This window comes from Hemibagrus wyckioides, linkage group LG01, assembly GCF_019097595.1.
Source record: "Hemibagrus wyckioides isolate EC202008001 linkage group LG01, SWU_Hwy_1.0, whole genome shotgun sequence".
NCBI lineage: Eukaryota > Metazoa > Chordata > Actinopteri > Siluriformes > Bagridae > Hemibagrus > Hemibagrus wyckioides.
The window spans coordinates 15,735,636-15,748,291 of record NC_080710.1 but is presented as its reverse complement, the minus strand read 5'-3'; the positions used below and the strand labels follow the sequence as shown (position 1 = coordinate 15,748,291).

The window sequence follows — 12,656 nt, the reverse complement described above, 5'->3', positions numbered from 1 at the left end:
GGTGTTGAAGAACACAAGAGAGGTGCTTGTATAAAGTCCTGACCTTAACATTACTGAACACCTTTAGGATGAACTGGATCACCAACTGCACACCAGGCATCCTCACTCAATATCTGTGCCTCAATGGTTTTCTGGCTGAAGGCACAAATCCCCACATGCTCCAAAATGTAATGGGAAACCTTCCCTTAAGAGTGGAGGTTATTATAACCCAGACATTTTGTATAAAATACAAAATCAAAAGGCTTTGTATTTAAATTTCAGTGTGGATGCATGCACAGGAAAAATATTTATTTCTCCTGACTGCAATTCTGCTATGAGAATTCTGCATTTGATTTTGTCAAGAAAGTTTATCCTGTGCAGTTTTAATTAGTTAAAAATGCATTGTAAAGTCCAGTGTGTTGCAACAGAATACAAATTATATGGTTACCATAAATCATGTATGTATGAGAAAGTGCAATGTCTACAAACCCTCTTCGAAGAAAGCACATAAAATATAAAAAAATATGCAAAGAAATATTTTTATTTAATATGTTTCTGTATGTTCTGTGAGTAGTTAAAGTAAATATAACCCATCCATGCAGCTGTATAAGAACAATGTATAAGAACAAAAGGACCCATTAGTAGGTGAATAAAATGCCTACCAATAATAGGTTTATTAAAGTAAATGGTATACAATAGTGTGACTATATATTTAAAACTTTAACCATAATAGTAATAATAATTATATTATAAAAAAAATACATATTTAACTTGTACTAACAGAGAACTGGCTCAACATATTGAATTAAGGAATCAGCTTAAACGGTATTTTATGTAACGATTGGACATCTCCTGCGATTAATTCTTATTGCTTTAGCAATGTTATGCAAGAGCAGCTTGGTGAGGCATCTGGAGCGTTCGTTGGCAGCCTTCCTACAACAGTTTTGCTTTACTTGTGTGACTGATGGGTTGTCTGCTTTGCATGCATCATCCAAGTGGATGTCCATCTGAAATGATAGCACTCAAGGTCAATAATTGGTGGCATGGACCTTTAATGATTAGAGGTGGTGTTTTGGGTAAAACATTTTGCATAAATGATATGCTACATGCTTCCATTCACTTCAACATAGTCATAAAAGGAGGAACAAAGTTTAGAATCAAGTAGAAACCTGCCTACACACCTGTATCTGTAAACATGTAGACCTCTCTGCTCCCACTAGGATGCAGCAGTTTTCAGCCATTTCATCAACATTGAAAGGCAAATGTTTCCTAGAGGAATAGCAGATGCATTTTTTAAGACAAATACATTTTGATATTTACATAAACAGTCACAAGGCACTACTCATACCATCTAACTAATCTATACTAAGTGTAAAAGAATAAGACTACATTAAAACAAAGCAGTCTTACATTTTCTGAAGAGCTCTGTATGTACCACAGAACATGTCAAGACTGGCATGGTCTTCTAAAAGAAGATTGTCATTCATGACCATGTATTGAGGATTTGGGGCAGCAGTACTAAAACAGCCATACTGTTCTTCTCCTCTCTGCTTGTTACAGCATTCATACTGGTTTTCCTGATTCTTCTTCTTCTCATCCTTACAGAACCTATCCACCATCTTCTTCCACTGAGGCATACAGAGAAAAAAAGGTACTGAATATTATTTGAACATGGGCATATTCCGAAGAATCACACTCATCTCAGGCAACAACTGTATTAGTGCTAATAATTTAATGAACCTGTTTAGGCAGGTTTCATCTGAGTCACCCTGTAAACACCCAAGTATAAATACATGCCTTGTCCTCAGCGCAGACTTTTATATGTTTGTTCTCCTTACAGCAATGACCAAAGCCTTTTTCCAGACTATTGATGGCCTTTAACTGATGGCCAAACCAGTCAAATCCTGTCGGAGGCAAACAGCTGGTGATGAAGCGAGGACGATACTTGCGAAAAGCACAAATTGGGCTAATGTTGTCAGCATTCGGGCGACCAGGAGGAAAGCTGATGAGCTCCGTTTTAATTTGCCTCTTGGTAATAACCTCTGAAATGCTGTCATAAGGAGACACGCGTCAAAACACCACACCATTTCATTTCACCAAAGAAAAAGAAACATACCTTTGTTTTTCATCCATTCTTGATTTTCAGATTTAGAGGATTATTGTTAATGTTTGGGAGGTAGTGGTACCTTTTGGTATGCACATGTGAAATATACCTTGTTTTCTGGCAGCTATTAAGGTCAAAGTCAAAGTTCTGCATGTCGTGGTAAGAGAACTGTGCCTCAGACTCAGAGGGCTTGTATGACATATTTGATGCCTCCTTCTCAAAGCAGTCCCATCTTTCCAGCCCATTCTTTTTGCAGCAGTGATAGTGACTGGTTTTAATGCTGAATTCTTCTTCACAGAAAGCAGACAGTGACGTCTCCCACTGCAAAACAAAAACACCAGTTGGAACACTAGACCTGATTTGAAATCAGAAAAAAAGGAGAAAGATAAACACATCAAGCAACAAAAGAACAAAAGGTCAGGGGAAAAAAATCTACAAAAAATATCCAAAGACAGGATTTATACAACTGCTAGCATTCAAGGTTGTCGCCATTTAGTCCTTTTTAAGCCAAAGCAAGACCAGGATAAAAAAAAAAAATTATATATTATATATATACACTGACAATTTTTCACTGCAAAGTCCTTGATGCAGAAGTTTATAACCATAAACATATTCCAAGACAGACACATTAATTTAATGTCATCAGCAAGTTTCAGTTTGTATCCCGGTAAACATTAGATTTAATTATCAGCGCATATAATCATATTTACAAGTTATTTTTTAAACATCTGGCACTACTGTCCTTCAAGCACATTGTTAGCATATTGATACATAAAGTGTATCTCTGCAATATCATTTGATATGATATTTATTAGGGATGCAATGTACCAATAAATCAGATTTGTTTCTATGCATCAGTTTAAAAGGCAACAAGTGAAATAAATAGGTGCAAACGTCATAAACTGATCATTCTAGATTATAATTTGTTATAAATGTATTAATATTAAACCAGGACAAACAACTGGTGTATAAAACAAAAAATAATTCATATATTTAATCTGATGTGAAGATAACTGAATAGGCTAGCAAGATGTTTCCCCCCTTAACTCTGATCATTTTAAAATAGTCCTTGTCCAAGTCATTCAAAAATTCATGGCAGGTCTATCCCAGATTCTCAACAAAATTGATCACATATCGATCAGAGACTATTAAATAATACTGTATGTTATTTTAGATTCAGTGGGTAAATATTGAATCATACATTGTATTGTATAGTGTGGAAGCCTTAGGTCTTGCCCACCCTAACCCCAATATTTTTGTAATAGCAACCTAAACTACCCCTACACTAATGACACCAAACAAGTACACTGGATGTAAATCAAATCTGATACAATTACCTTTATGGGAAACTGTCAAACAGACAAATAAATGTTGTAATGTTCATACATACAGAATGTCAATTTCCTTTAAGACTACTGCATAACCATGTTCATAAATTAGTGGTTTTATAAATGCCATATTTTTAGTGCATCAGAAAGTGTTCTCACCGCCTGCTGTGCACAACACAGAGTCTGCTCAACATCTTGGGTGATATTAGAGCAACACACAGTGTACCAGGACTCCAGCTGATTGACAGCACTAGCTTGACGATGCAGGTAGCCAAAGCCACTACTAGGTAAAGCATCTTTAGAATGCCGGGGACGGTAGTTACTATATTGACAGATGGCATGGATGTTTGTTGTGGTTGGACGGGCAAGAGGGAAAGTAATGGTTGGCCATATGAATTGATGACTTGGCACATGATGATGCAAGAGATCTGTAACCAATGGCACAAAAGTATAAATAAATTACAGAAGAAGAAACAATTCACAGTGATCAAGGCAGAGGAAAGCATTGCAACTCCAAAAAGAATGGATCCCTCTCTCTAATTGTGCACATTACCCAACACCCATAACCTACCTTCCTCCCCTAAAGACACTGGATTTTGAGTGATCACCATTCTCTGCCCCATCAACCCGTGAGGTAGGGGTTCAGTCACCATCTCTGGTTTGTGAATGATTTCTGAAACACTGTCATAGGGTGACAACCATTATAGAAGCAAATACATCAGGTACTTTATGCAAATGAGTGTAAGATTTTGAAGCAGATGCTAGATTAAAATTCAAGCAGTAAACAGCGATAAACAATTAAGATATTAAAATCAGAATTCTTTCATACTGAATGAACACAAAGAGCCTGTTAGATTATTCTAAACAGTCTTACAGTATTAACTTATGTGAAGGCAAATCAATGATCTCTGTTTGAAAATTCAATAAGACTTCCTCCTCTTAGGTTTTCTACTTCTTTGCACTTATATGACTGCAATAATATTTTAAGACAGTTTGGAAAATTTGCTGTTTTCTTGCTTGTTGCAGTTTTGTACATTACAATCACAATGATTTATGGTCAGGAACTTGGCTACCCCATAGGAACCCATATCTAACTTTTAAGACAACAATTTGTGTGAGATTTAGTGAAATTTACCTTGTTTTCTGGCAGCTACTGGCATTAAAGTCAAAATCTTGGGTGGGTGACACTTTCTGGCCAGAGGGCTGGTATAATGGGTCCGGAGCATTTTCCTCAAAGCAGTCCCATCTTGCCTGTTGATTCTTCTTACAGCAGTGATAGTGACTGGTCTTAATGCTGAATTCCTCTTGACAAAAGTTAGAGAGTGAAATCTTCCACTACAAAGCAAAAATGAGTTGGAACACTAGACTAAGTATATGTATGCTCATCAGGTTACATGATGAAGGAAAGGATATGTAAACAAAGCATAATGAATGTTAGGATTTGTGTTTGACACAAATGTGACACAAATTACTGTGCACAGTCATTTCCTCATCTTGAGTTTGAGCCTGGTTGGTTTATACTTGAAATTCAAGTGTAACACAGACTTAAGCCACTAAGAAGCAGTGAGAAACCAGTCATATAAAATAATACATTTCTAAAAGACTGCAGACATGAGTATGAGGTTATGTTGAAGAAGCAAATGTGAATGAAAACGTTGAGGCATCATGCATATAAACATGCTGTGATTATCCAATATGAAAGTGACTGTTTTATGGTAATACAAAAAATGTCTATTTTACTAAGGCATAATTTCAATAATATTTAATGAAAGCTCTCCAGATTAAGACTTGGTAAACAGTATATTTTTGTCTTCAATAGGAGACATACTTCTTCAGATTTACCACATGCTTTTCCAAGTTTATGTTGGACATGTAATCTCCATTTCCACAGTGACTGTCAAGGTTAGGTAAATAACAATGCATATTTAGTAAATCAGGACCTCAGTGTGGACTACTCTTGACTACTAGTCTTGACTACTCATTTATTGCCTAACTCAGTTCCATACTTTACACATTGGGTAATTCATTTGGAAACTCTTAAACACTGAATTGTAAGGGATAATGTGAAAGATTTCAGCTTGTGTGCTCACCGCCTGTTGTGCACAGCACAGAGTCATTTCTTCATCTTGAGTGCCATTACTGCAGCACACAGAGAACCAGGACTCCAACTGATTGACAGCACTTGCCTGACGGTATAGGTAACCAAAGCCACTTTTAGGTAGCATGTCTTTAGTATACCGAGGGCGAAGATTACTATAGTGACAGATGGCAAGGATGTTGCCTGTGGTTGGACGTGCAAGAGGGAAAGGAATGAATGGAATCAGGGAGATCTGACGATCTGAGTAACAGACACAAAGACAGATAATAAGAGACACATTTTTATACAGTAGAAATCAGCATTAACCAATTAAAAACAAAAGAGTTACAAGACTTGAAAATAAAAAGGGATAAAGACAAACAAAAATGCTGTCATGTACAAACACCTAAGGCTAGGTCCTTAGAAGAAAACTAATGTAATGCATACAAAACAAAAAAAATCTAGACAGTTGTGTCTTTCCAATCTTGTGGCACACACTTTTGTCCCTATACTAAACATCAGCATCCTTATGCATCTGGCCATCAGAGGCTATAGGGCAGCCTGCATGCATCTCAAGAGCACCAGTGGTGGTTGAGAGAGATCTAAGCATACTCTGCAACATAAAGAACATGCATTAAGGAGGTCCACTGATGTTATTCATGCTTTATGGCCATTAAAGGCTGTAGGCTGTTGGGCTGTTAGGAACCAGTTCAGCCCTCTCAAATCTAGTGAACTAGAACATTTGTTGAATAGAATGTGCTCTGTACACCCATCTTGCCTCTGCAGCAGAGGGAACAAACTTTAAAACCCCTGCTAGGAACAATTTCTTGATCTGCTCAGAGAGGTCAATAAGTTTAGGTTGGAGCAATCATTCCAGTGCAGATTCACATCTGACTCGGATCTTTACTCCAGTGTTGGAGGATAGAGATTCTGCAGCTCTGACAGTAATGACAAGCTTTTACCAGTAGGTACAAAGGTGCACTTGTGGTCCAACACCGTTTATACAGCAAAAAGGGTAAAAGGTTATAAACATCAATACGTCATGTTCTAAGCCACACCTCCTGATGATATTAAAAGAACTATAACAATTACTATACTGACAAATGGTAAGGGTGTTGTTTCGGGTGGAATGGAAAGAAACACATTTCTTAATGGAGTATGGACTAAAACTATGAGGATGTGATCAAAGACGAAGGAAAAAAAGGTGAAATGGGAAGGTTGAGATAATGGGGATAAACACAGATCGTGGATGAATTTTACTGTAAGAGTACATGACAAAATACTACATGCAAATAAAATCTGCCTGAACTCTTTCCCTAACATTTACATGCAATCATAAACCTGTAACTTACCTGTCTTTCTCACAGGGTGAGAGTCCAGTGAACCCTGTTTCACCATATCCAAGAGTTCTGCAGTTAAATGATAGAAACTCTCATGACAGAGCCATTAAACTTTACTTCAGCAGGTTTTTACACATGCTAAAAATGGCTGACCATATACCATTTCAGTTAACTAATCCACTGTAACACCAATGACTAAATGAATAGTCAAATTCTTAGATTCAAGGGTTGTGGATACAGCAAAATGTCATATTCTAACATTTCAAGACATTTTTACTATTCACAGTATCAACAATGGCTACTTTTCTTAAAATACATTACAGTAAAGATATATTAGCAAAACTAAAAGAACTTAGATTTTTCTAAATACCATTTTATGGTTCTAGATAATAGACAGCAAAGTTAATATACTGCAATCATCATATCAATCTACACTAAATAAATATCAGGTTTTGTCTAGCCTTACCAGTGGACATAAATTCGCTAAAATCGGTGATCTCTGAGAAAACAAACAGACAAAAAAAAAAGAATATATATGCTGAACACAGATATAATATGTGAAACACTATATGGCCAAAAATATGGCTTTCACCAAACTGTTACCACAACAATGGAAGCAGCTGTCTAGAATGTCTTCCCATGTATTAGTAATAAGATTTCTCTTCACTAGAATTAAGGGGCACCAAATCATAAAGACATGATTTGCCAAGGTTGGAGTGGAAGAATTAGATTTGCTGGAACATAGCCTAGTCCTCTACCCCACTGAACTCTTTTGGAAAGAACCGATATGCCGATAACACAGAGTCATCTTGCCCGACATCAGTGCATGAACTCACTCACATTATTGTGGCTGAATAGGCACATATCCCCACAGACTAAATTCTAATGGATATCCTCTCCTTAAGTATGGAAGCAGTTATAACAGCAAACAGTGACCAACTCCATATTAATGCCCAAGTTGCTCAAAAAGCACACATGGGTATAATAGTCAGATGTTCACCACCTGAAAAGTATGTGGACATCTGACCATTAACGTTCAGTAAACCCGCGTTTGTGATTAGATGGCATGTAAACATTTATTACCATGTTTTCAAAGAACATTAATGGTTGCATTTTGTATATAAAATCAGTATGGTTGGAGCAAATTCAATTATTGTTTGATTTAAAACAAACAATAAAAAGATTCACACAGACTCAAATATAGAAAGCACAACTGATACGCTATAAGTTTTAATGCTGTTGAAATTTTGGATATTCTGCCAACGGCACAGCATATGACTGACCATATAACCAGAGGGTTAGTGGTAAGTGGTAGCTCAGTGGTCAAGGTGTTGGACTACTGATTAGAAGGTTGCAAGTTTAAATTGCAGAACCACCAATAGATAAGGGCGTCTCCCAAATGCCATAAAAGTAAACATAACCTGTTAGTTAACTAATCCCACTATAATGCCAATGAATAGTTAGATATGAATAGTTTGAATGAACAGTTAGTATAACTTTACTTCAGCAGGTTTTCACGCATGCTAAAAATGGTTGACCATATACCATTTCAGATAACTAATCCGCTGTAACACCAATGACTAAATGAATAGTCAAATTTTTAGATTCAAGGGTTGTGGATACAGCAAAATTGTCATACTATAACACATCCATAGCATCAACAATGACTACTTAAAATAAATTATAGGGAAGCCATATTAACTAAAAGAAATGTGATTTTTTATAATACTATTTTATAATTATAGATAATAGACAGCAAAGTTAATATACTGCAATCATCATATCACCCTACACTAAATTAATATCAGATTTTGTCTAGCCTTACTAGTCTGAAGATCTGGCCTTTGAAACAAGAATTCAAAATCTGAGGAAACAAACAGACGAAAAAAAAAAGAATATATATGCTGAACACAGATACAATATGTGAAACACTATATGGCTAAAAATATGGCTTTCCCCAAACTGTTGCCAGAACAATGGAAGAATGTCTAGAATGTCTTTGTATGTTTTAGGGATAAGATTTCTCTTTACTAGAATTAAGGAGCACCAAATCTGTAGTCACATATCCCTACAGACGCCTGAATCCCAGAACCATCAAGAGATAAGGGCATCTGTCAAATGCAATAAAAGTAAATATAAACTGTTAACCGGTTGACTAATCCCACTATAATGCCAATGAATATTTAGATTCATAAGGATAGTGGATACAGCAAAATGTCATATTGCAACACTTAAAGACAATTTCACTATTCACAGTAAGCATCAACAATAACTACTTTTCTTGAAGCAATATTAGCAAAATTAAAAGTAAAAAGAAAATTTCTTTTTCACCCTACATTGGCCCAGGCTAGCTTTCTAAATCTGACTACAAAATACAACAATAAAATTCCCAAACAAATCTTAAAAGAATAAACAGCCAAGGTTATGAGCATTGGACTCAGATGAGATTGGATTATTGGTGGTCAAGCAATACAGCAAACAAACCAGCTGTGGCATAATCACCCAGCTTGCACCTAAGTCCCGTTTGACTTCAGTGTCCTTATATACCTTTTCATGCATGTCCCTCTTTTCAACCTCTATATCTTGTGCTTATCAGAATATATCCTACTCTACAATGGTTGCACTGTAAAGCCTCATTTGTAAATGGTTACTTACATGCTTACATCTTACTTACATCTTACCATGATAAATGATTATTCTTTTCCACTGGCTCTGCACTGAATTAAATGAGCTTCCTTTCTTCGGTTTATATCAATTTTTGTTATTTAAAATTTCTTACACTTACCAGTGGGAATACGAACTTCCCTTTGAAGGTTGAATTCAGAATCTGAGAAAACAAACAGATAAAAAAAAAAAGAATATGCTGAACACAGATACATACAAAGTTTTTTAATAGTTGTCCAGTTTAGTCACTGATTATCAGTAGAAGATAAGCCAAATTAATTTTATCATGTGTTAACAATAAACTGAAATTTCAACACTGCAAGTCTCTGTCAGGTTCAAAACCTGTGCTACACTGTATGGCCAAAAATATGTGGACATCTGGCAATCACACCCATATCTGGGCTTTCCCCAAACTGTTGCCACAATAATTGAAACACTCAGTTGTCTACAATGTCTTTGTAAGTTGCAACAATAAGATTTTTCTTCACTCAAACTTCTTGTTGTTTTTCTTTCGTCTGCTTCCTGTTTGGGGCTGCCACAACGGGTCATCTGGTCCACATATTTAATTTGGCATGGATTTTATCCCAGATGCCCTTCTTGGCACAAATATCCCATTTTTTATCCAGGCTGAACTCACTAACGTTATTGTGGCTGAAATCCCCACAGAATTTAAATTCTAATAAACATCCTTTGCAAGAACAATGGAAGAGGTTATAGCAGTAAAACGACAACCAACTACATATTAATGCCCACCTTTTGGGATGCTCAACAAACACACATGGGTATAATGGTCAGATGTCCACATACATTTGGCCATGGAGTGTATAACTCTGTACATTAAAATGTAGCCATTAAGTGCTACATTTACAGCTTAAATTGGATAAAAAAAAACTTTTACAAAAATGTGTTGTGATAAAAGACATGTGTTGGGCAGTAACAGGTCACCAAAGAACATTACAAAGTCAACTCTACTTCACATTAACTCTTACAGCATCATATATACATGCAGTGTATACAGTCGAATTAACCCATCTATAGCTGTGAATGAACCTGTACAGTGTGGAAGTGTTAAGATAATCCACACACAGAGATGCGCTGCAATACCAAATGTATTGGGACGCCCGTCCAAATCATTGAATTCAGGTGTTGTTTGTGGAGTAACTTGACTGGCCTGTACAGAGTCCTGACCTCAAACTGATAGAACATTGCTGGGATGAATTAGAGCAGAGACTGCGAGCCATGCCAAAACTGCAACAACTGAATTTACATGCACATGAATTTAATACATGCACATGGAGTTGGCCCACCCTTTGCAGCAATAACAGCTTCAACTCTTCTGGGAAGGCTTTCCACAAGGCTTAGGAGTGTGTTTATGGGAATTTTTGACCATTCCACTAGAAGCACATTTAAGAGGTCAGGCATTGATGTTGGACGAGAAGGCCTGTCTCACAGTCTCCGCTCTAATTCATCCCAAAGGTGTTCTGTCAGGTTGAGGTCAGGACTCCACACCAAACTCACTCATCCATGTCTTTATGGACCTTGCTTTGTACATTGGTGCACAGTCATGTTGGAACAGGAAGGGGCCATCCTCAAACTTTTCCCACAAAGTTGGGAGCATGAAACTGTCCAAAATGTCCTGGTATGCTGAAGCATTAAGAGTTTCTTTTCACTGGAACTAAGGGGGCAAAAAAAACAACACCTGAATTCAAGGATTTGGAGGGGTGTCCCAAAACCTTTGGCAATATAGTGCATATTTCAATTCACAGTATTAGTTTTACGCGTATTGTGTTCATTGTGTCTAGCTGGAAGCTTAATGGTTACATTGTGTATTAAATCAGTTAAGGCTGGAGCAAGTTCTCTATTAGAAAGCGGATTTAAAACAAAAACAAAAAACGCGTGTACACAGATTAAAAATGCACAAAGCACAAATGACAGGGTATTAAGTTTGAGCCGTGAATTTTCGGGATATTCACTCAACAAGCACAGCATTAAAACTATTCTGCGTCCGTGGGAGATTTTACTGAATACTTGCGCATACCTTCCGATGCGTTCACAGCTAGCAGCATAAGCAAAAGCAGGAGTCTTCTTACAGAGTCCATGGCCGATAGAGACACTTCGGTGTGTTGCTGTCTTGAGGAATAAACCGAGATCGTTCAGCTCAGCTGGCTTTATATTCCGATCAACGCTCTCGGTGTGTGTGTGTGTGTGTGTCTGTGTGTGTGTGTTTGTTTTGTAAGGGAAGGGGAAGGCCAGAGTTTTGAGCATGAGTCACACAGAAGTGAAGGACGCCATCTGAGGAATAAACAAGAAGATGTGTACAGCTGCCTTTCAGAGCCCATCGTTTGGCTTAGTGTTTATTAGGCAGTATTATAATGATAAATGTTGTTTATTAACAACTTACAAAAACAAACAGCTCTCTGGAACATTTTAACGAGAAGCCTTAACTATTTTCAAATGTTTTATTATTATTATTATTATTATTACTATTATATATCACATACTATTTATGTAAGTATTACCAGCAGAGCAGAAGTTTAGTGTTTAGTTTAGTTTGGTTTAGTTTAGTTTAGTTTAGTGTTCATTAGTTGTTGTTTGTTTAAATGATGCAGAATGTTGGCTGAAATCTTTTCCTTTTTTTTTGTCAACAAAGACAAAACATGGAACAGTGTTCAGAATGACTGCAGATAGTTTCCACAGAACACATGTAACAGCAAAGCTCCAGAGCCAGATTCGTTATGAGTGGTAGAGCCAGCTGTGTGAAAATCCTGAAAATGATGTACATGTTAAAACAAAAACCCAAATCATTTCCAGCAAAATACTGATTAATAAGCATGTTTATATCTCTGTTAAAAAGTACACACCTAGGAATTAACCAAAAGGAGTTCAGTGGTGGAGTAAAAGGTTAGAGCAAGCATTCTGCCTTGTGCAGTGGATGTAAATATGACTCATTTTAAAAGGATTACACCAGAACAAATGGTTTTTGTAAAGACGTGACTAATAGGCTCAGCTACAAGATGTCCGTCATGTCATGTGATGTGCAAGCAAAGAGTTTCTGAGTCAGTAGGAAGAGAAAGTGTTTCAGCTGCTGAAAGATTTGCTTATTGCTTCTTCTTTTTTTGCTGCTGTATGTATCAGCATTTCACACAGTGATACAGAAATGCTTA

At 36.7% G+C, this 12,656-nt stretch overlaps 1 protein-coding gene across 2 annotated transcripts; it reads right to left on the bottom strand.

The window, feature by feature from the left end:
- Positions 1-504: 504 nt before the first annotated feature.
- Positions 505-11,714, bottom strand: ecm1b (extracellular matrix protein 1b). Of its 2 annotated transcripts, XM_058390110.1 has the most exons (13): positions 11,531-11,714; positions 9,614-9,655; positions 7,295-7,327; positions 6,841-6,897; positions 5,502-5,749; positions 4,547-4,746; positions 3,983-4,092; positions 3,571-3,839; positions 2,193-2,404; positions 1,777-2,029; positions 1,390-1,607; positions 1,161-1,248; positions 505-986 (listed from the first exon to the last, which is right to left on the bottom strand). In XM_058390110.1, the coding sequence occupies exons 1-13, from the start codon at positions 11,589-11,591 to the stop codon at positions 810-812; spliced, it is 1,968 nt and encodes a 655-aa protein (XP_058246093.1). In that variant the 5' UTR covers positions 11,592-11,714; the 3' UTR covers positions 505-809. The 2 variants fall into 2 exon arrangements, with proteins under 2 accessions (XP_058246093.1, XP_058246178.1); XM_058390195.1 differs by lacking the exon at positions 7,295-7,327.
- Between the last annotated feature and the right edge of the window lie 942 nt (positions 11,715-12,656).

Bases quoted from the DNA above. Each gene is read 5' to 3' on its own strand.
- ecm1b (XM_058390110.1), bottom strand. From the start codon at position 11,591: ATGGACTCTGTAAGAAGACTCCTGCTTTTGCTTATGCTGCTAGCTGTG. The intron at 2,030-2,192 runs GTATATTTCACA...TCCTTATGACAG, and splicing joins AATAGCTGCCAGAAAACAAG to CATTTCAGAGGTTATTACCA. The intron at 1,608-1,776 runs GCATGTATTTAT...TGTATGCCTCAG, and splicing joins AAGTCTGCGCTGAGGACAAG to TGGAAGAAGATGGTGGATAG.